Source organism: Leishmania braziliensis, chromosome 31 (assembly GCF_000002845.2).
Source record: "Leishmania braziliensis MHOM/BR/75/M2904 complete genome, chromosome 31".
NCBI lineage: Eukaryota > Euglenozoa > Kinetoplastea > Trypanosomatida > Trypanosomatidae > Leishmania > Leishmania braziliensis.
In genome coordinates, this window is record NC_009323.2 from 1347580 (window position 1) to 1370341 (window position 22762).

At 57.0% G+C, this 22762-nt stretch overlaps 3 protein-coding genes and 2 pseudogenes across 5 annotated transcripts; all 5 read right to left on the reverse strand.

Moving 5' to 3' along the window:
• Window positions 1-985: 985 nt before the first annotated feature.
• On the reverse strand, window positions 986-3202 carry LBRM_31_2990 (acetoin dehydrogenase e3 component-like protein; the record flags this gene model as incomplete). Its single annotated transcript, XM_001567240.2, has 1 exon — window positions 986-3202. The coding sequence occupies one exon, from the start codon at window positions 3200-3202 to the stop codon at window positions 986-988; it is 2217 nt and encodes a 738-aa protein (XP_001567290.2).
• Window positions 3203-7619: 4417 nt separating this feature from the next.
• LBRM_31_3000 (hypothetical protein, unknown function) lies at window positions 7620-9392 on the reverse strand (the record flags this gene model as incomplete). Its single annotated transcript, XM_001567241.2, has 1 exon — window positions 7620-9392. The coding sequence occupies one exon, from the start codon at window positions 9390-9392 to the stop codon at window positions 7620-7622; it is 1773 nt and encodes a 590-aa protein (XP_001567291.2).
• A 2591-nt stretch (window positions 9393-11983) lies between these two features.
• Window positions 11984-12937, reverse strand: LBRM_31_3010 (annotated as a pseudogene). The gene has a single exon. A coding segment is annotated over exon 1 (954 nt).
• Window positions 12938-15570: 2633 nt separating this feature from the next.
• On the reverse strand, window positions 15571-17589 carry LBRM_31_3020 (hypothetical protein, unknown function; the record flags this gene model as incomplete). The annotated part of the gene is made up of 1 exon (XM_001567242.2): window positions 15571-17589. One exon carries the CDS (start codon window positions 17587-17589, stop codon window positions 15571-15573), a length of 2019 nt encoding a protein of 672 aa, XP_001567292.2.
• A 1394-nt stretch (window positions 17590-18983) lies between these two features.
• On the reverse strand, window positions 18984-19265 carry LBRM_31_3021 (annotated as a pseudogene). Its single transcript has one exon. A coding segment is annotated over exon 1 (282 nt).
• Window positions 19266-22762: the final 3497 nt, after the last annotated feature.

Here is a 22762-nt window from a genome sequence, read left to right on the forward strand (position 1 = left end):
GAGAGAGTTGCCTGCGCACATGAGGAGAGGAGAGGCTAGATAAACAGATGAGGTGACTAAGGCGGAAGGTGAGTGTGAGTGAATCAGTCAACGTCTAACGTGGCCGTGGATAAAACGCGGTGTGAGGAGCCTCTGGTGGGACGATTTGCTGCGCTAGAGCTGGGCGTTCGTAAGATTCTGATGAGCGTGTATGCACATGCGTGCATGACCGCTATAGCTCTTCTTCAATATGGGCTCCTCTATATAGTGAGAGAGGCACAGAGATAAGGTGGAAAGAAGAGGAGCGAGAACAACTCCAGCTCAGCTGTGGAACCAGGGTGCCCATGCGCCTCCTTGAGTGGTTGCACAACACCCAACCAGTGTTCACCCAAAGCATTTCGCGAACGGAGGAGCTGGCCATCTTGACCGAGCCTTCTGCCGCGTGTTCGCCTGACCATACAGTGAATTTTGAGACGCAGCAGCTCACTCCGCACACATACACACACACATCAGTTTTGCACCGTTCCGGCAAATCCAAAGCGTGGGGCAGCCGACCTCAGTGTCAGATGCGCCACAGACATCCACTGTACGTGCGCAGAAACGAGAATTTGGAATTTCAGAAGAGAGAGGAGAAAAAAGGGCAGGCTGGGGCGTAGCGGGGGGGGGGGCGGGTCAACAGGGGGGCGTGCCCATACGCACACGCACGCACCGAACTAGACCCATCTAGTAGAGAAACGCCGTGCGGAAGACCGAAGGAAACGTGTTAAGGTGCGCAGAGTTGCGCTTGCATCTACCTCTCACCAGCACCACCACTACTACTACTTTACAGCGCCACATCCCCCTTCACTAGCACTCAGTACAGTTTTCTTCACCGATTGGAAGAAGGCGCCGGGGCTGCAGTTCCCCGCAGAGGCACTACTGTTGGCGTGGCGTGTCGTGCCACTGGTAGCCTCCGTCCTAGCACGTGATGCCCTACGGCGCTGAGCCAGTGACTCGCCCACCTGCTTCACCCGGGACTGGTCAACCTCAACGCCGCCGTTTTTCCCCTGTACGCCATTCCCCGATCCATGTCGGCTGGTGCCCACTTCGTCAGCTTGACACCGCACGCTGACTTCGTATGCAGGTGTTCTGGAAGGTTTAGAATGGAGCGCAGGCACTCCTGAAAGGCCTGTGAAACGGCCGGGTACGCGGTCAGGCGCCCCGCAAGGTCGAAGACTGTCTGGTTGTTTTGAATAGCCAGTGCGCCAATCTCCACGAGCGTGCTTGCGTTCATGCCCACTGCCCGCACGCCCAGGATGCGCCGCTCCGGGTCGTCCGCAACGATGATCTTCACGAAGCCCTCCGTGTTTGCGGCAGCTACGGCGCGGCTCATCACCTCGTAGCTGTACCGGGCAGCGATGTAGGCAATGCCCTTCTTCCGGCACTGCGACTCGTTGTACCCGACAGAGGCGACGGCACGGGTCAGGAAGGCAACGCTGGACATGCTCTCCGTCAAATTCGGCACCACCTTCGGCTCCGTGCCGTAGATGTAGTCCACGGCTAGCCTTGCCTGGGCCTCGCCCATGCTGACGACCTGCATGCGCGTAGCGACGTCGCCAACGGCGAAAATGTGTGACGTCCCAACGCACTGGCCAAACCCATTCACGTGCAGCTGACTGCCGCGGGTCATGACGGTGGTGTTCTCGATACCGAGGCGGGAGAAGTCCGGAACGCGACCGATGGCGATAAGCGCACGCTCCACCTGAAACGTGGTCAGCATCCGCGTGCTGCGATCCATCACGGTGTACTGCACGCCAGACTGCGGCGCGGGGTCCGCCGGGTGTCGCGCCTCCGCCTCCGCCTCGGTCTCCTCCCAGGGCTGCATATCGTATAGGTCGGAGTTGTGGTGAACGACAACGCCGACGCGGTCCATGCCTCTCTCGATCATGTGAACAATGTCGGGGTCCTCCCAGGGCAGGATGTGCGGCGCCTTGTCAATGATGGAGACCTTTGTTTTGCCTAGTCGACCAATGATGCCGGCAAACTCACAGCCAATGACGCCAGCACCCACGATCACCAAGCTCTTCGGTAGCGGGGCTCGCATGATGTGGTCGGAGGTCATGACCAGCCTCCCGTCAGCAGCCACGAAAGGGTGCTTCCGCGGCTTCGACCCGGTGGCGACGATAAAGTAGTCCGCCGTGATGGTGCGGTAATCCATCGTCAGCTTGTTATGGCACTGGATCTCGTGGTTGCTGTTAAAGGTCGCCCTGCCATACATGAGTTCCACGTTCGCTGAGGCCTTGAGTGCTGCCAGGATCTGATCCTCGCGGATGTGGCTCACTGTCTCCATTGATCGCCGCATCTTGACTTCGTCGATCTCAAGGCAGCGATCAAGGCTCTCGCCGTAGAGGCGAATGGCTGTCTCTCCACGCATTTTGTCCATGACAGTTGAGTATTCCCACATTGTCTTCGACTGCAATGCGCCGTCCCACAAGTCACTGCCGCCCAGTCGCGACTTCTCCACGATGCAGACGCGCTTCTTGTAATCGGCCGCCCGCAGTGCCGCCGCAATGCCGGCAGGGCCACCTCCGATGACACACACATCGAAGTGCGCCTTGTCCCGCGGTGCAGCTGTCCAGTTACAAGCGGGGGCGAGAATGTAGGGTGTGCGACGCAGCATTGCGAATGAGAGCGAGAGAGAGGAATAGTACAGTGTAGGGGACAGGAGGTAAGGGGAGGGAGAGGAGGTCAAAATGGCCACGCGCGAAGAAAGTGAACGCGAGGCAGGAGGCAAGCAAGATGAGGAGGTGTTTGATGCTCCACAGAGAGATGAGTCAGTCCAACGGAAACGGCGTCCACCGCGGTGAGGGTAGCCGTAATGGGCCGACTGAGAGGAGCGGCTTCGATGAGCACCATGAATGGCTTGATAGGCTTCTCTCTCTCTCGCTCCCCTCCTGCACAGAGGAGAGAGGTGGAAGCGGTGTGGATCGAGTCTAAAAATGTATCGGCCCCTCGTCTTAAGGAGAAAAATACGTGGTGCCGTGCGCCGTGTGTAGGCGGAAATCCCTGACGCGGAGGAAGCGGTGATGGGCGGGTGAGCACGTGTACTCACCAGGCTGTGCAGGAGCAGAAAAAAAAGCGAAGAGTTTCTGTGTAGGTGCTGGTTTGCCTGTCGCCGGAGAGAGAGAGAGAAAGAGATGCGGAGGAGACGTGGGGCAGAGTTGCACTGAAGAGCAAAGGGCATTTGGGTGAGTAGAGACGTTGTGGAAGGAAGACTCTGGCGCGGCTGAGTAACAGGCGATAAGTGCAAGGGGAGGGGGGGGGGACATTGCTGCTGTCATATAATCCCCGTGGCTGCTGGAGAGCAAAACGGCAACCTTTACTCGAGCTCTACAGAAGACCAGCGCGCATACACAAATTCTAGCGTGTCGTTGCAGACGCAAAGAATTAGGGGTCGTACGTCGATGTAGTTCACTTGTGGGACTTCTCAAGTACGAGGGAAAGACAATAGCGCGCGTGGCAGCGAACAGAGGGGAACAGTGAGCATGCCAGTCATACGAGTGTACTCCCACACATGAGCACAACGTGCCGGCACACACGAGGACCTACTAGAACAAGCACTACGAGAGGTGGAGAGCAAGAGAGCGAATGGTTGCATCATGTAGCGAAAAGAAATAGATAAGGTAGTGAGAGAAATGGGGCCAATCGAGGGAAGAGAGAGGACGCAAGGTAGCACAAGATATCCGCTCGTAAGGGAGAGAGGGGGGAGGAGAGAGAGTCGAAGGGAGGGGACAACGGGAAGCCCCTAAGCACACGTCGTCGCAGAAAAACAGAGAGAAGGGCGCAAAACGACATGGAAACAGAGGGGGATCCACACACACACACACACACACACACACACACACGACAGTCTCACAGCCGGGAAGTAGCCCCGCATTGCTTCTTTCTGTGGGCCCTTTCTCCGAAATTGGAGCATACGATAGCGCTGAGCGAGAGAGCAGGAGGGGCTGCGCAAGCAGTCGCGACGTGAGAGTCGAGAAAGGAGACGGAGAACATCGCAGTGCTGCGTGAGACGCGAGTGCACGAGAGAGGGGGAGCAGCAGCAGCAGCAGCAGCAGCTTTAGCGGCATCTGACACGCAAGCATCCAACGAACAACGAACAACAAAGAGGAAGAAGAGCGGCACCAACACGGCGAATACGCGCTGGTGGGGCCCCTCTGTCAATCGATAGGCCAAAGAGCCGCAGGGGGTGGGGTGGGGGGAGAGGACAGGCGCCGTGTGTAGCATACAAGCGCACGCTACGCACAGCGAGAACGAAGAAAAGAAAATGAGAGAGAGGGGGGGGGGAGGGAGTTGTGGGCGGCTTGCATGGCCCGAGATGTCCACAGAAAGAGGAAAGAAGGGAGAGCGGAAGATCACAGAGGCTACCATCCATCTTGCGCTGGGACACTCGAGAGACGCGTGAGTTGTGAGCACTCAGATGCTGTCATATTGTAAAGTTCCACTGATCCTGTGCCGCCTTGCAAGCTCTTTCATGGGAGATGATCGACTTGCTCACACGTGGGAAGAAGACAGGCGTCACACGCAACTGTGCAGACGGTCCCTCCCCTCCCCTCCAAAAAAAAAGAAAAACAAAATTGATGCGGCCACCCAACGATGTGCAGCCGAATAAGAAATCCGCTCTTCTAGAAGACGGACAATAGTGAACAGCAACACTTTGCACCTTCATCAGAAGGCATCCTCAGCAACCCCACTTGGCGCAAGGGCGGCGGCACGCAAGGGGCTCTCGGGCTCATCCCTGCTGCTGCGCACTTGAAATACCAAGAACACGACAGCAGAGAATAGCCTTCAAAGAGCCAGAGAGAGAGAGAAGGGGGGGGGGCATCCAGCATGCGCAGGAGAGGAGTTTGTGATATTATTTCAGGGCTGTAGCAAGGGAGAAGCCGAGATGGAATCGGCAACGACGCAAAGGTCATGCATCACGGGGAGTGCGCTGCGGACGCAGAAAATCTGACTCCTGGTGGTGTGTGTTCTCCATTTCCTCCTCGCTTCTCTCGTTCTGGTCACGCGAAGCCAGGCGTGCGCCGCTGCCATCTTTTCCCATGGCACATGCAGAGGAAGTGAGGGCCTAGGAGAAGAGACGCAGAAAAGAGGCAGGAATAATTCCTCCCTCAAGTGTCTGGAGCCTGTGAAATCCGAAAGCCTACAACGCGGAAAAATAACATGAAATGCGCGCTCACACACCCGCGTGCGTACATCTCCTCCAACACGCACGTAGCAGAATGAAGATGATGTGAAGCTTGCCAGCCTCAAATTGCGCAGAGGAGCACAGAAAGAGAGGAATGAAGACAGCGGTAGAACCGTGACGCACGACACGGAAAGACAGGGAAGAATGAAGGGGAGGAGAGACATTGGACAATCGAATGAAAGAATAGAGAAAAATAGGGAGGAGGAGGAGGACGCACCCCCACGGGCACTCCTCAGAGAGCTGCACAATAAATAAATAAATAAATAACACAACAAAGGGCCACGCACCTGCGCGCTGGAAGGAAGAGGCGCGCCAGACGTTGGGATGAATCAATACAGACACACATCGAAAGCAGCGCACGCGCACACCCACAGGTGCAGCGGTATCGTACAACTGACGAGCCCTAAAGCCAATGCCTCACATACACCGAGAGAGAGAGAGAGCAACAACAGAACAGAAAGAGAAAGACGGCGCCAGAGCCGCGGCAGAGAACCAGCGGATGAGAAACTCGATTCTTTTTCGCACCGTCTTCATTCTACAACGAATAAGCCCCGGAATGGACGCACACAGCCGCAGCACACCGATGCCTCGGGTGCACCGCGGCGGCATCCTCGTCGTCTAGGACAAACCGTCCCGCCGTGAAATCGGGCCATCCGTCACACGGGCTCCTCCTGTCCATCCTCGTCCCTTCTTTGCACACGTGCGGTGCGGTCAGCCTCAGGCGAGCTCGGGTGCACTGCATGCCTCCATGCAGGCGTGCCGCGCCAAAGCGCCCTGCTCGAGGGCGGTGGCGCTGGCATCGGACGTGCGAGTGACAGGGGGTGGTCCAGGTGCATGCCGCATGAGCTCAACAAGGAAGTAGGCCAGCCTCAGGCAGGGGCTCTCTGGAACCCTGCACTCGGTTGCTATGCCGTGCTTCTCTCTGCGCCGCTGCCTGAAGCCGCGTTCCACAGCGTGATGCGGAGACCATTCACATCGGTGTCGAGAGGGGAGGGCGATGGGACGATTTGGCGTGCTGCCGCCACGCCTGCGGTATCGGTGCTCCTCCCGCGCATCACTCGTACTGTTCCACCTTTGGATGCTTTGCGCAGATGTGGTACGCCATGCGCGCAGCGGCTGACAGCGCGTCCGTGCCGGGGGTGCTCGCTGCCACGAGTCTGGGGCAGCAGAAGCCTGCCGCCGACTTCCTGAGGCCGCACGCCTCTGACAGGAGCGGGAGGGCCAGGCCGAAGGGGGCCCGATAAGGAAAATTGTGGGAAAAAAGAAGCGAAATACGCCGAGACAATCCTCACGCCACCCGCATCGAGTGCCCCTCCAACGCGTTTCTCCTGCCACACAATACAAGCCAAGTTCCGCGCGACTCCGGCTTGCCACAGGCCCATCGCGTGGTGCGAAGCACCAGTAGAGACGCGCTGCAGCAATGCACCGAATCGGTCATCACAGCACGGCCCCTGCCTCAAACCTTACCCACGCCCAGCTCCGCACGGCACCTCACAGCCGCCGCGTGGTGCATCTCTCGCGGTGGCACCCGAGCTCACCGCGCCAGCACGCAGCGAGGGCCGGGTGAGGTACACTCCAGCCGCGCTGGCACTCTGCTCACCATATGCGTGGTGCATGCCTCCTCACTGTCGCAGCTCGCTCCAGCGCAACGCTGCTCAGGACCTGGCCCCCGGCGCCAGTAGCGATACGTCTCCCTGGCCTCCCCAGGTAGTAGGGGCTTGAGTCCGTCGGCGTCAGAGGTGGCTCGGCGCCTAGCAGGGGTAGGGGGGCTGCCTAGGCCTCGCCACACAGAGTGGGGGTGCTGGGCCCTGGATACCACGCACTGCGGTGTCCCCAGATATCAGGCCCCACAACATCAAGAGAAGAGTAACAGTAGGTAGGTACAATGACGTCCCTCGCTGATGCGGACGTAAACATGGCCTTGCGAGGAACCGAAAAAGAGGAAAGCAGAATAAGAGGGTTGAGAGTAGAAAATTGAGGCGGGGTTACCTGTAGTAAAGCCAAACACACATGCCCCCATGCACTCACGTAGAGGAACGAAGATTTGGAGGCGGTATCAATGATGGACAGAATAGGGAGGCACGACAGAAGTCACAGGGAGAGCTACACCTGATGAGAGGCGCGCTGTTCACCGGGTTCTCAAGCGCTGGCAAATCAAGGGCAACCAAAATTTTGAATCACGGTGGATGTAGAAAGGGGGGTTCCTCACAGCACCACGCATGTGTGATGCTCCATAGTACTCATAAAGCTTCCTTCCCTGTGGTACACAGACGCGGACCGAATAGAAAGAAAAGGGAGGCGACAATGATGCGATCAGCTTCTGCATCCTCGTGAGCACGACGTCTCCCTTGTGCATTACCTACAGTGAAGGAGGCGCGGTCTTCGGCTCAGGCTCCGGAGCCTGGGAGTCATTCTAAGCCCCTGCACGACCACTCTCATAGGTCACAGAGCTCTGCATGGAGTTCCTTACTTCTACCTTCGTCGGTGTATGGTGCACAGAGACAATGGCGTTACTCATCCTCGCTGCGGTGCGGAGTGCACGTGCTCGTATTTCAATGGAGCTCAGTCCGCCTTCCTGCTGCTCGGAGGTTCGGCTACATCTGTCGCTGGCTCTATCAGAGTCCTGCAAGCGCAACACGGCCCACTGCACACTAGCAATGATGTGTTCGTCGTCGCTGCTGCTGTCCTCGCCACGGCGGAGTCGATGCTGCGTGGAACCGCTGGGACAGCGTGGCAATACCGAAGTGAAGCTGGGTCGCTGCTCCGAGAGGAATCTTTCTGACTCGCTCTGCTGGCGGCGACTGACACGACGAGGTCCGGGCGACGCCGTGTCCGGCCAGGGTGAGTTTAAAGCGAAGTAAGGTGTAGAAAATCCGCCGACACCACTGGCGTTTGCACTCGGTCTTAGTAGAATGCTCTTCAGTGACTGGGAGGTACGGGAGGTCGCAGGGAGCAGCGCAGCTACCGGCTGCATCTCGCCGCCGTCTCCGTCGCCATAGAAGACACTCGAGCGGCCGCTATGGTTGCTGAAGCAAAATGGCGAAAAGTCATCGAAGACGTCGTTATGGTTTGACGCACCTGAATATGGCTCCTCGATGGACAACCACGGAGAGGGCGTCTCGCGAGACACAGAAGATGCTGTCGGCACTGAGTTGCACAATTTCGGGTCCGCTTTCTTCTTTGCAGGTCCGCTATCTTCCCCAGCATTTTCCTCGATCAGCGATTGTGGTTCACACTGGTGGTTGGGCTGAGCAATGGGGATGCTCACCGACGTTGATGCGTCGGGTGAGGCCTCCTTCAGTCTATCCTGGTCTCCGTGGTTGCTCACCTCGTACGAACCCATCTCCGGCTGCTTGGCATCCTTCTCATCATTGCCCAAGAAGCGGACACTGCTACGGCAAGGTATGAGCGTTGATGGCAACCCTGAGCTCTGCAACGAGCTCTTGGGGCATGTGCTCAGTGAGCGATTCAGTTCTAGAGGAGGGTCGTTGTCGCCCCAGCAGCTGCTTGGCTGCAAGTTACTACTCAGCTGGCACGCGTCGACGGGACCACAAAAGCTGCGAGTGTGGCTCGGTACTCCATTGGCGGTGTTGAACACATCTGTGATACTAGAAGAGTCTAGACCGCCCCCACAACTACCCTGCGGAGAAAAGGGGTTTGTGTTGCTGCTGTGCGCCGATGATGAGCAGTTGAGCGGGTGACTCATGGCATCAGACCCATGTTGAAAGCTGAAATGCGAGAAGGTAGCTGTTGACACGGCTCCCAGCCCGCGTGAGGCACTTCGGTGCTCCAAGTCGTCCCTGCCATCCGACGCGCGCGTACTGGGTGCCAAGAGAGGGTTGCCGGAGTCCTCAAACATCATGCTTCTCGATAAGCTAGGGCAACACCTATCTACCCCTTCCTTCTTGTGGGGAGAGGCGGCAGCAGGCGCAGGCTGACAGACGTCTCTCTTGCCAGGGGCCTCCATTAGCACTGGTATCCTGGGCGTAGAGGCAGAAGCGGTGCTGTCTGTCGGCACTGCCCCCAACTTCCCTTTTGGCCGCTCTGCATGCAGCGTAGTTTCCCACTTCGCAACCGAAGGTGATTTCAGCTGGCATAAGCCAAGCCCCATCGTCACGGTGGTAGAGGGGTGGCCTACCAACAAGAAAAGAAAAACAAGCGAAAAAGAGCCCGGAAGTGCAGTCATGCCCCCTCCCCTCCCCACGCCCAGTCACAGCGAAGAGCGCAGATGAACGAAACAGGCACGTGCCCTCTGACCTCTACAGGGGGAGGGAGGGAGGGGGGAGGGGTGACCCGCGAGGCTCGCACAGACGTCAGAAGAAGAATTCGCAAGCGTCTGCGCCAAGAGGTGAGCGCGCCTGCAAAGGAATAGAAAACGCAGAGAACAGAGGGAGAGCGACAGAGAGCGCAGAAGGCCGAGCGCGCGCGGAAACGAGGAAAACAAAAAAGGGAAAAACGAAAGGGCAGGCGAGTGAATGCACCAAATGAGAGGTGGAGGGAGCGATGCAACGAAAAAGGGCAAAAAGGGATGCGCTCGGGGGTACTGCGGACCGGGAACAGAGAGAAGAGAGGTGCAGTGGAATGGGGTGTGCTGAAAGGGGGGAGGAGGGGTTGTTGTTCAGCTTTGAAAGAAATGCAGGGGGAGGGGGGGGGGGAGAAGAGGGCAGGTCGTTGAAGGGGAAGGAGACAAGGTGGTCGTGTGGCTGGCTTACTCCCTCCCTTCCCTCGTGCGTTTATTTCTGCGCTCCAGTGAGTCTATACCTCGTGTCCCCCTCCACCCTGTGTGAGTGTGTGCGCGCGCAAGTGAAGTCGACGTGTGTGTGTGGTGTCTGTGAGCGTGCAAAGGAGGGGGGGCGGCACCTCCTCCTGTCAGCAGTCGACAACAGTGGCGCTCCTGCACGTCAACATACACGCCAACACGAAAAGAAAAAAAGGGGAGGGGGAAGGATCTGTTGTAGGGCGAAGAGTCCTGTACGTGGCGGTGTGTGGTGCTCGTCCCTGGGGTACCGCCTGCAGAATCAAGCACGCACAGCAAAGGCGACTACTCACGGCACTACGCGAGTGCACCCATTCACTGGGGGAGAAGAAAGGAAACGCAAGAGGGAAAAAAAATACGACAGGCAGGACAAGAGACGGCCTCGCTAGAGGGCGCCCTGGAACCACCAGGAAGGGAGGGCCGTGTTGGTAGTTAGAAGACAGTAAGGGGTCAGGGAAACGTAGACGAGAAAGAAATACAGAAAAGGCACAACCACTGCCTACAGACGACTGCAGAATGATGCCGGTAAGCCGCTGCGTGCGTATGCGTGGCTGTGTGTGTGTGGGGGGGGGGGTGCGCGCGCGCCTGACTGTACGATTGCCCGTGGGCGTCATGGGGTGTTTGCGAGAGTCAACATCACAGTGAAAGGGTGGGAGGAAAAAAGCAGGGAGTTAAGGTCAATAGACGTAAAGGGGGAGGGCGCGAAGCTCCCCGTAAGCGCAGGAAGTGTGCTATCGAAGTGGCGGTACACTGGTGAGGGGCTGAGGGGAAGCATAGGGCAGCCCGCAGCACTCTGTATGTCTGTGTGGCCATACGCCAGTGACACAAAGTGCCACTTGGTGCCACACGCAGCTGGAAGGCCTCCACGATGCTCCACTGTGTGTGTGTGTGTGGGGGGGTGCAAAGAGGACGCTACTGCACCGACCACGGTCAATGAAATGGGCCTTTAGTAGAGAAGTACGTGGGGAAACGAGAAGACAAAAAAAGGAAACCGCCGCGAGACAACGTTGGCTGGTTGAACTCTACAAACGACATAAAGGTGCGATCGTTCACTGTGAATGGGGGTTGGAGAGAGAGGGGAGGAGGAGAAGGATACCTCAAAGATCTCTCACACACACCCTCGTAAAGGAGGGGCTTGTCGAGGGCCTCAGACGGAAAACAAAATGGGGAAAGGACAGAGAACAGGAGAGCAGCGGGCTGCCGTGTGAGCACGCAGAAGACGTACGAAAAAGTACACGCACGCGTCTGAGGCGCACACTGGAGTTCACAGGGATGCAAGAGAAAACGACAGAGGCGCACAGCCGCAGACACTCCCACACGCTTTAAATATGAATAATAAAGAGGTAACAGCGGTCAAGCGCTGGTGAAACAGAGGCGCCAGAAGTGCCCCCCCCCCCACACACACACAAGAGAGAGAAAAAAACACAACTGAAAACGAAGCGAACGTGAGCGTTGACGCTGTGCTGTTCGGCAGTCCAGTCGTTCCGTGAGAAGCTCAGAGAAGCACGCACATACGCATACACATATTAATACAGATGAAAAAGGGTGGAACTGTACAACACAGCGGCCATGCTGCTACCGCCGCCACACTGTGTCTCTCGCTCACAGCCAAAGATTGAGCTCCTAAAAGGTCACTCAGTACGTATATAGAAACAAGAAATACCGAGAGGAAGAGACACGGGTCAGCAGTAGCTCATCTATGCACACCTATTGGCACCGCCCTTGAACAGAAGAACAAGCGCAGTAACAACACCGGTGTGGACTCGCTTCGTAAAGACACATGCGCACTTGACAACGGGGTCTGTAGCACATCTTCGTTAGATTGTCCGCTGCACCAGAGAAGCGGCGTACGCTCTTGCAAGTCAACGGTATTCTGCGCCCCGAGTACTCTTCGAGAGAGCGCGACGTTGCTGAAAAGTGAACGGGCGACTTTCCGGCAGCACGCGTCACCGAATATTCCCTGAATTTTCCGAACTGCATCAGGGACGCCTCCTCCACACCCTCACTCGCAGGGTGAGCATTCATATCACCAAGGCCCTGAATGACAGTCTTGATGCTGCGCATCTCCGCAACGAACCCGCTCTCCGCACGGCTGGCAGCCTTGCAAATGGCGTAGTTGTCCATATCACCCCATACACCATCATCACGAGGGGTGGGGGCGCCTCGTTGGCTCGGTACGCCGGCACATCATAGCGGGGGATCTTCATCGAGACATCCGCGTACTCCTCGCACATTGCAGATAGCCCCACTGTGGCAATATAGCTCCTCACCGTAACCTCCGCACCCCTCGTCACCGAGGTGGCTGCGACACAGACGGTGGGCATCATGGGCTCGTATTCCCCAGATAACATGTGCACAGCTTTGGCAGCGCTGATTGTGTCCACGGGCTTAAATAGCAACTAGCAGCCGTAGTGGTGGTCGTGCCTCCAATTCTTCTTGATGCACACTGTGATCTGGCGCATTGTCGTGATGATCTGCGCAACATAGTTAGTCACCCTGCAGATCCGATTCATCAGTGTCATCGATGAGTGAGCCACCTTGCCGCGCACAGCCCTTTCACGAGCCGGGGGCAGTGGTTCATGCCTAATCCTCAAACCAGTCGGTCGGGCTGGGGTCAGCAGTTCAGCTTCCGGTAGTCGGTCATGTACTGAGTACCCCCCCCAGCTACGCTCATCAACGGAGAAGGCGGGGTGTACGGGCTTTATCCGCCTCATCGTCATGAACCTCGGACATCAGCGCCATGCAGACCGCAACGAAGTCCCTCATATCACGGGTGTCGCGGCCGCAAAGCTTGCCACCCACCTCACTCAGAACGAACGTGTTGGGGTCTCATTTCTGTCCGTTCATCGGCACAACGTTCTTGTAGCCGGAACACGCAACACCGCCTTCGGTGGTGCCATCCTTGCCGGACATTATGACCCAGAAGTTAGCATGAGCTCTCACCAGGGTTGTAGAGGTAGGTAAACTCGATGCCGACGGCCTTCAGAGAGGCCTTGATGGGTAGCCGGGCATATTCAGGTTCAAGCTCACACTGACGGTGTCAAAGAAGACCAGTTTGGTTAGCCAGGACTTGTGGTCAGCTGGGAGCGTCCTCGTGGCTAGGCGACAGGTTCGCGCAAGCCTGCGAGTAAAACAGCGTGAAAAGGGAGAAACTGGCTTAACAGATGGAAACATAAGAGGAACCCGTAGCAGCACGGTGATGCGGGTGTTGATCCGTGGAAATGTTGATGAGTAATAGCAAGAGGGTTGAAGGTAGTCACAGGTAGGCAGTGACAAGGGGGTAGACTGAATGAGGGGTGCATGTGAGTCGTTGCCTTGGCTCCAGGAAAGAGATGGAGACATACAAGAGCAGAGGCCTCTATAGGGACGTGGCGGTGCTGCACACCCATATAGATCTTCTTCCTTGCGCGGAAGTGGCATGCTGGCTGGTGCGGCTGACACTGACTTCAAGTCGTAATGGAATTCATTCCGCAGAGCAAGAGAGAAGCGAATTCAACAGAAAAATGTGGCAGCACCAACTGAGCCCGCGCCGCTCAAAGAGTTCTACACATACATACAAAGCGCACAGGCGCATCTGAGGAGGTGGCACACGCGCCACTGCACAGAGAGGCCTGAGACGCACAACAGCAACGACACGAAGAAGGAAAGAAAAACAGAAAGGAATGACACACATTTGAATACGAAAAGGGAAAAAATAAAGCAAAAAAAAAAACGCTTCCTGAGCGCTGCGTCCCCCATCTCGGCGGGTGATCAGAAGTGCGCGTAGAGAGTGAGATGGCGGAGGCAGCGAGGTAAAACGATGGGAGCGAAGGAGTTCCATAAGAGCAACGCATGCAAAACGAACGAGAGAGCATGTAAGAGGAGAAGAAAGCGGTGTGGCGGCAGGGTTCAGCAAGAACGGTGGAGTCCACTGAAAAATCAAAGGAAAAAGGTAGAGAGAGAGCGGTCGCAGAGGCTCCACAGACAGTCCAGCTGACAGCGAGGCACACACAAGCGTACTGAGTGCGCCCAGATCGAGAGAAGCAGAGAAGCAGAAGAGCATGTACAATAAATAGAGGATAAAGCAAAGCACCAGCGCAGACGAGAGCGGCATTATAGAGTGTGTGTGTGTGCGTGTGTGCGAGAGGTAAGTAGCAAATTGTCCTTCAAGAAGGGTTCCAGGGAGAAGACAAGAACAGCATATACGCGGAGGAGGGGGGGGGAAGAAAAGTGGGAAGGGCGGGCGTGGGAAAGCGGCAACAGCCCAAAGGAGAAACGATAAAGTAAGCGCAGACTGCCGCCTCATTTCCCCGCTCCGCCCATGCGCTGATTTATTGCGTGTAGCGTAGGCGCGGGTGTGGCAAACATCGAGAAAACGTACCAGTGGGTGGAGGGGAGGCCAAAACTGCTAAGGTGGGCCACGCATACCAGCGCGTTGCACCATGGAGGCCAGGCAGACGGCAAACAGAGAGCAAGAACAACGCACGGAAAAGTAGAAAAATGAGTGGACACGCCAACATGCTTCATACATTGCAGTTAATGGTGGTGGCTTTATCACCTGTAGCCATACGCGCACGCTGTCCTGGCGACCACTTTCGGGGAGGAGAGGAGGAAAGAGAGAACAAAGAATTTCAAGAGAGAGAGAGGGGTGAAGTCTACATCCAACACGCGAAGCAAAAGGCTACATAAAGCCCAACTCCCCAATGAGGAAAAAAATGGATTAAACTCAAATGTCGAGTTTTGGGGCGGGGAGGGGAGGGAGGGAGGGCATAGCAGCACGACGCTAAAGGAGCGAAGTGAAAGGGAGGAAGAGGAGGAGGGGAAACTACAGAGCGAGCGCGTGGGAGAGAGAGAAAACAACGGCCAAACATAAATGATGGAAATAAAAGGATAACGGACTATACACAGCGTCACCGAAAAGGGCGCAGGAAATAAAAACACAGACAACGGCCCACGGCAAAACGTCGCCTATATATAAAAAAAATGGCAAAGGCCACGCACGAGCGCAGCCATCAAACAGTGAGTCATTTGAGCTGCCGCACAGCCCCCCCTCCTTCCCGCAAAAGAGAGGCCTGGCACGCGCACACAGGCACAGGTTTAGGGGGACACCACACACCTGATCCGGCAATAGCGCACACATACCTGTTCGCCCTTGAGCAGGTCCCACACGCGTGCACGGTCGAAAATAGCACAGCTGGGGAAGCGGGAGAAAACGCTTGCATACACATGTCCATTCAGCGGGCCATACGCATGAGGTGGTCGCAGTGGCATCGAGCCACCGCTGCCGACCCCGCCCCCTACTGCTGCTTATTCAGCATCCTGCAGGTTTCCATTGCGTTAAAATGATTTCATTGCCAGTCTAAGAGTAGATGGGATTTGTTTAGTCGTCCTTAACAGGCACCGCGACACTCACAATCAACTCTTGCAGATGGGCTGGATGCACCGGCGCGGTTGTCACGGCGCTGACAGAAGGTGCTGCGGCGTGGCGCCGCAGCACCTACCGCTACCGCGACCGTTGCATGAGCAGAGACTAGACAGAGAGGGCAAAACCACTCATGCACCCCTCACATCTCACCGAGTTTGGTCGGCTTTAAGGCTCCCACTGTGCTGTCTGATTCTCCCCTACCACCTAATGAGGCACGGTGGATGGGACGGAGCTCCGCGAGGCCTTCGAGAGGGTCGTCTGCTGCAGAACTAAGGACAACCCCTGTTGATTTGGTTGCGCCTGCGGTGACAGTAATCTCTGCGACGAGGGGAGGAAGCTGTAGCCGCTGCCGGAGGCAGCAGCTGCATGGGTGCCTCCATGTCCGCCAGGCGCTGGACAATGGCCTACTGCGCCGCCGCCCATTCCATACGCAGGCACTACGAGGTGGTCGGCATCGTACAGGGAGCCACGCAGCATCATTTCTGAAGTGTTCCCTGGCATCTGTGGGTGTGTCAATGGGTAATACTGTGCACCATACAATCCTGGTGGGACCTGGTACTGCGAATTTGCGTAGTGCATGGCTGTGAGGGGCATGCCTGGTGTGGCGAGAGCGGCGTAAGGCGCCAGCTGGGGAGTACCAGCGGTTGCGGGTAGAGGAGGTTTTGCATGTGCCCCATCGGAAGCACCTGAATCGGCAGTACAGGTCGGAACGGCGACGACGACAGCGGCTGTGTCTTCATCGGCATACTGTGTCTCACTCTTGTCAGTGTCTGATTCATCAAGACCGGATATCTCAGGGGAGTTGGCCAGTGCCGTGAAGTATACAAGGCGGTGAAACCACTGAATGACTGGCTGGTCCCTCTTGGCTGCCTCTGCGACTGCCTGCTCTTCTTCTGCCGATGCGGAACCACAGAACTGACGAAGCACCTTCGATTGAAAGAGCGCCTTTGCCCTGGCGACGGCGGCGGCGGCCCCCGTCTTCGGTGGCGGCAATGACGGTACAGGCAAAGCGATCGGAATGATCGGGGTCTCAAAGAGGCCGAGGCCAGGGAGTACTCGCCGTTCGCGTGGAATAACCTCGCCTTCCTTGGTGATGGTAGGAACCATACACGCAGGCTGCGGACCTCTAAGCACCGGCGGCCGGCCCGTCCACGGCACGATGCCGTTCTGGATGTACGGGCGGTTGTTGAAGGTATTGACGTGTGCTGGGTCGCCGGCGACGAGCGGCGGCGCGCTCTTCGGGCTGGGGACAAAGGGAGGCGCGAGTGGATTCACGTTGTTGTCGTCGTGGGCAACGAACGCAACATTCTCGTTGAATAGCTTGACAGAATTCTGGATCCCCTTAACACCGTTCTCGTGTTTACTACTCCACTCTGAGCTTCCGGAGCAGCCCGTCTCTGCCATTTCATGAGCCTCCGCAAAATTATCGTCCACCTCCTGCTCGGATTGTGAGCCTCGCTTGCAGCACGGCAGGAAGCAGGGGCAGCACATGACCAGCAACGTAACACCAACACCAAAGAAAATACCGACCGCAATGCCCCCCGCGACAACACCCGCCAATGCTCCAACAGAGAAGGTGATGGGTGAGCGAGTGGGAAGAGCCGTGGTCGTTGTTGGTTCCGCTGTCGTGGTAGTCGTTGTTGGTTCCGCTGTCGTGGTAGTCGTTGTTGGTTCCGCTGTCGTGGTAGTCGTTGTTGGTTCCTCCGTCGTGGTAGTCGTTGTTGGTTCCTCTGTCGTGGTAGTCGTTGTTGGTTCCTCCGTCGTGGTAGTCGTTGTTGGTTCCTCTGTCGTGGTAGTCGTTGTTGGTTCCTCCGTCGTGGTAGTCGTTGTTGGTTCCTCCGTCGTGGTAGTCGTTGTTGGTTCCTCCGTCGTGGTAGTCGTTGTTGGTTCCTCCAACGTGGTGGTTGACATCTTCGATTCAGGATGTGCGAAGGATCTGGCGGCCTCAGGCTCCTCACGGGTCACTCCCATTTGCTCAACGGGTGGCACCAACGCAGCTGTCTTGCTGATTGCGTACTCTGAGAGTAGCCACAACTGGTCAGACAACGCGGCAGTACTTTGCTCCACTGTCGGTGTAAGGGCGACAGCCAGGCTGCATGCTTGCTGGGCTCTGCTACACAGCAGTAGCAGTAGGAGCACTGTAGCGAACGATACGCAGCGGATGAGCGGCATCGACGCACGTGTGAATCCGGTCGAGATGCCGAGACTCGCCATTGACGCCATGGTGTAAGCTCTTCAGTTTTGTGTGCTTCGTTTTCTCTCTTTACTTAGCCTGCACGCCGCTATCCGCCTTGACGAGGGGATGGAGAAACCCGTGGGGGAGTAGAGACGGGGAGGCGATGGGGAGAGTGAAGGAAATATACGAATAAATTCATTCGACGGACTCTAAGCGGCGCCACAGGAGGGATGCAGGACGATGGGCATGTGTGGCAGCCACATGAGCACAGAGTGCAGAGAGAGAGAGAGGCCACACCCGTCCACGGGCGGGCACATGTGGGGCGAGGGGGAAGGGGGGGGTTAATACAATTGCGAGAGCGTCAGACAACAACGAAGCGAGCGGGAAAGAAGGAATGGAGGAAAGGGAAGGGATGTAGAAAGAACAGAGAGACCAGGCAATACTCTGGGATAAGGTGACCGCAATGAGCGCTGAAGCACATGAAGCACGCCACTTCGCCACGCTATGTAGATGAGTCCTCCAAGATTCATGCCGCACGCTGGAGCTGTCTACACGTCGCTGAGCAACAACATGGTGTCTACAGCACCGAGTCAACTATCGTTGCTGTAAAAAATGTGCGAAACAGAGATCTTTGATTGTGCGTTATTCATTCTTTTCTGTTGTAGTGGAGATGAAGCAGCACCGCGCCCACCTGTCCGCAACGCATACGCACCCACAGACAGTCGCGTATACATCGACAAAGCCAATCAAATCACCTAAGTGCCACTGGTACTACTTTGCATGAAGACGTCAGCGTTACCACCTCTGCAGTCCATACCTCAGTTTATCGCTGGGCCTCTGTGCCACCACTCATGCTCAAGTACTGTAAGTACGGAAGACTCAGCAACACCGTCACACTCGCGAGCTGGTGGCAGAAGCTGATGACAAGATGACGCAAACCTGGCGTGAGCCCACCCCTCCGACTGATTGACCAGTGTGCCAGTGAGGGCGAGTTCGCGCAAATTGACGCACTGACCGAGAGGACTGACCTCCTTGGGGTAGATGCAGTGTGTCAAGAGCAACTCTGCCTGGATACGTGGCGCACACCACTTCCAGTGGCGTCCACCTCCACACAAGCACGGCGCCAATCCTAGTGGCCCGAGATCTGCCAACCGAGTGCCAAGCACACACATCTACAACCTCCAGCGCGGCGCAGTGCTGCAAAGCTACTACGGAGATGAGTGTGGTGCTAGAGGCGTGCAGGACGGTCAAGTTCAACCGCCTGTACAGGCTTAGCAAGACAAGAGTGCGACTCTGCGCCAGATCAATGACATCGAAAATGCCGCCCTGGGATGCAACAATCTTCTCCAGCGACAGTGCAGCTCCCAGAGGCAGCAGGCTGTGGATCTGCGAACAGCAAATGGGCACAATCGCCTCCAGCGCCACTAAGCTCTCAATCTTGTCAAGCGAGGAGAGGGCCGTCTGGGAGAGATCCAGGAACCGCAGGGACGACCAACAGAGTACCTGAGCTCGCTGCAAATCCTGCCGCCGTCACCGCTGCACCAAACGTCCCCACCGGCCCCTGGCTTACCTTACCGCAGCAGCGCAAGAGACGTATGTGCTGAAAGGCCCTGTGCACACATGGCACTTCGGCACCCTTCGATTGAGCGGCATTCTCTTGGTTTTCTTCCGTTCGCTGTGCATTAGCCGGATGTCGAGGCTCCGGTGGCAGTATCCACCTCCGTCACCCCCACCGAGTGGCCCTCGATGAGCGGCTCTACCAGCGCGCACCGGTGGAGGAGCCGCAGCTGATCCACCAGCAGCACGAATTCGGCCGTGGCGCGTTGCTGTTGTGCATCTGCCGGATCCACAGGCGCCGACACGCATGTCACCGCATCACCGCCATTTCGCCCAATCCTGAGCACACTTCTCACGGATCTCTGGGAGCTGTGCCACGATCTCATTAGCGCGGAGCCATCTGCACGAGTCTGCCACGTCTTTGCGGGAGGCAACGTTAGCTGTGGAGCAACTACCTCAACAGAGGAGCACACACGAGCTCTGATCGTTGGTAGCAGATGGCATGTTAACTGAAATGAAAACTCCAATGGTGCCACTCTCCACTTGCCTGTCAGTGACGACCGAATTCATTTTCTCGCCCTCGTCATGGTTGAGCAAGTGGTAGCTTGTTTCGAGTGCTGGGCCTGCCTGCGTGCCTGTTGCTTTCCGGCCGTACTACTAGGAAGCCTTGCAGATGACTGCGGTGATTTCCTCCAGAGATGGCCCACGCATCACACAGCAGTAGCGCACATGATTGACACCCACGACAGATGATGCGAAACCGCGGAATGAGTGGCTACGCTAAGTAAAAGGCAGTGACTCATTCGGGTTTGCGGCTGCAACAATGTGGCACAGCTTTGCCGCAGACGCTGGGCTGCAGCTTGTCATCGTGCAAGGATGCTGCCGCTTCAGGGAGGAAGAACACTGCAACTTGCTCACAGGTGAGTGGCGCCCGCGTGCCTGCCGCCGCCACTGCGAGCGGGAGTGGCGACCATTTGATGCGGTAAGAGAGTATCTTATTGGAGAGTAGGCGGGGCTAAGCACGTCGCGGACGTCACCTCTGCTTCCCCTCAGTAGCCTCCCTCGTCACCGCCAGGACTCCCCTCTGACACCTTTTCAGTCACGCTCGGTGCGCTCTCACGCCGCTGACTTCCGATGCGCGCGCTTCTCGTCACTTTTCTCGCCCAGGTGTCCGATGCCACCGTATTACCGCCGCGCAAACGGGCTGCCGTCTTTGCCCTACACGTCGACGTGCTGCTTGCCTCTATGATCGAGAGTCAGAATCTCGTCTTCCTTGCTCCCGAACAGCTACATGCGCAGCAAGATGAAGGGGTTCAGGAAGCCATCGCTCCAAAAGACACGTATGCTCGAAGGGAAAAGGATGGTTTAGGAGCAGGAGGAGGAGACTGAACGAACACCACTGATGGATCAGCCTACGTGTACTGCCCTCAAATGAGAAGACGAGGCAGGGCGGCACTTGCACAGAGCATGCTTGTGGAGTTGGAGAGGTTCCCCACTAAAATGATGAGGGCCCGGGGTAGGGAGGCGCGAGGCGCTGTTAGGGTTTTAAGCGAGAGGGATGGCGCGAGGAAAGAAAAAAGGCAATGTGGAGAGCAGAGGCAGAGATGCACAGACGTTTGGAGCACCGCGTCGCAGGAAGTGGCCGGCATGCAGTGCACGCAGGCACTTGCAGCAGAGAGCGCGGAAAGCGCACCAACGGAAACCCTGCAGTGTGTGTGTGTCTAACATTGTATTTCGTGCCCATGTGTATTGATATAAGGGCGAGAGGAGACAAGAACAGTGAAAGCACAACCTCTGCGTAACTCCGAGTCGCCGCGCCTTCGCACTGCCTCAGCATGGCACCTTGATTGAGCATGCGGCGCCACATGACTCCGCTGCAGGTTGCTGTCCTCCGTCTGCAGGAACAAGTGCACGATGTCACCAGGTCTACCGAGCTTATCCTTGCCCCTTTTTGTTTTCTTCACCGGACACAACACCGCGGTAAAACAAATTTAAGAGAGACATCACAGAGCGATACACACAGAGAGGGGGAGGGAGGGGGAGGACAAGGGGGAAAGAAGAAACGTGGGTCTTCTGCTGATAGTGTGTCGTCAAGCGACTCGCTCTGCGGGCATACTCGTAGAGTTCGCCTATCTACTCCCTCGATTCACTTTTTCGTTGGCAGAACTACGACCTCGAGCCCCCCCCCCAGTCAGGATGTCCGCCCCCGCTCTGGTCGGAATGCCGCGATTTGACACAATTGTGGCAGTGAGGAGTCATGAGTCTGAAAACGAACAACCACTCTTTTCAGGCTTCCTCGTTGTGGCTTCGCGGAAAAATGGGCCCAAGCGGGATGATGTGGGGTGGGGCTGTCGTATCGCGTTCTCTAGTGCGTCTGCAACTATAGAGGCCCACAGGAAGAGTCCGCAGCCATCGCTGAAGCGCTGTTGAGCCATGCACTTGACAATGGTCAGAGGCAGTTGTGGTGCAATCTTCAAGAAGGGTGTGCGTGCCTACTGTGTGACGATGAAGGACGGGGCTGAGTCGAAAATGTGCAGTTTCACCGTACTGGGCGTTCTACCTCAGGTTAGAGTACCGGTTGGCCCATGATGCCGCGCGTGCAAGGGGTGTGTGGTAGTCTTTCTCCGCAGGTGCTGGCCTGGTGTACAGCCGCTCGGGTCGGGTCTGCCGTGAGGGTGGCTAGTCGTGCTCAATTGCAACGAAGTGGCGTTGGCGTGTAGTGTTGGCGAAGACCAATCGAGCTCATGACTTGTCCTCTTCCCGTGTAACACGCAGCCTCCTGTGAGCATTTACCATTGGCCTGCTCCTGTAGTGTCTCCCTCTCCGAGCCACCCGACGGGGAGCATTGCCTTCATTTTTCTCTCGAGGGATGTCGCTGCTGGTGCTGCTCCTCTCGCAGGCGTTCTCTTTGGTGCTCCTCAGCGCTGCCTCCGCGGAAGAAGCCTCAGCAGCTGCCTCGAGCTCGGCCACGCAACCCCTATTGCAGCAGCGCTCTGGTGTAATCACTGTCGAAGCCATGGCGTGGATTGGCTTTGCCGCATGTTTGCCTTCAGATCCTTTGAACTGGCGATTCACCTTGTCAGTCAGGGAAGGTGTCAGAGCGTTCAGCTGCCTCGCTATCGCGCCCACGCCCGCCATGCCCGCTTGGTTCCCTTGGGCGTTGTGGACGGGAAGATGTACCCACCACTAAGCAATGCGTCGACCTTCAACTCCTTGTGAAACCCTGTCACAGCACTCTCCGTGCCTCCAACGAGGTCGCCACTTGCTGCCCTCACCTCAGCCTGTAAGAGAGATGCGTTAAGCCCACGTCACTTTGGGGGGAGAAGAGGACTCTGCAGTTCGACAACTCGCTCACCACGGAAAGCCACTGTGTCACCTGCCTCAGAAGCTGGTCACAGGCCAATTATGCGTTCTGATGGTGTCATCAGTTCTGAAGTGGAGGATCCTGTGCATTAGTGCGTAGCTTGCCTCGTTCAGGTCATTTCAGAAGAGCACGCACTAGCCCAGCCTCACCGCCACGGGAGTCAAATAGCCTTGCCGGGCGAGACTCATGGAACTCTGCTCTCCTTTAGCACTTCGCGAGCTGCGGGCCTTTGAAACGTTGCTGTTCCCTTCTTTCCCAAAGTGCCTTGGCCCTGATCTGCGCCTGCACCTGCGGATGGC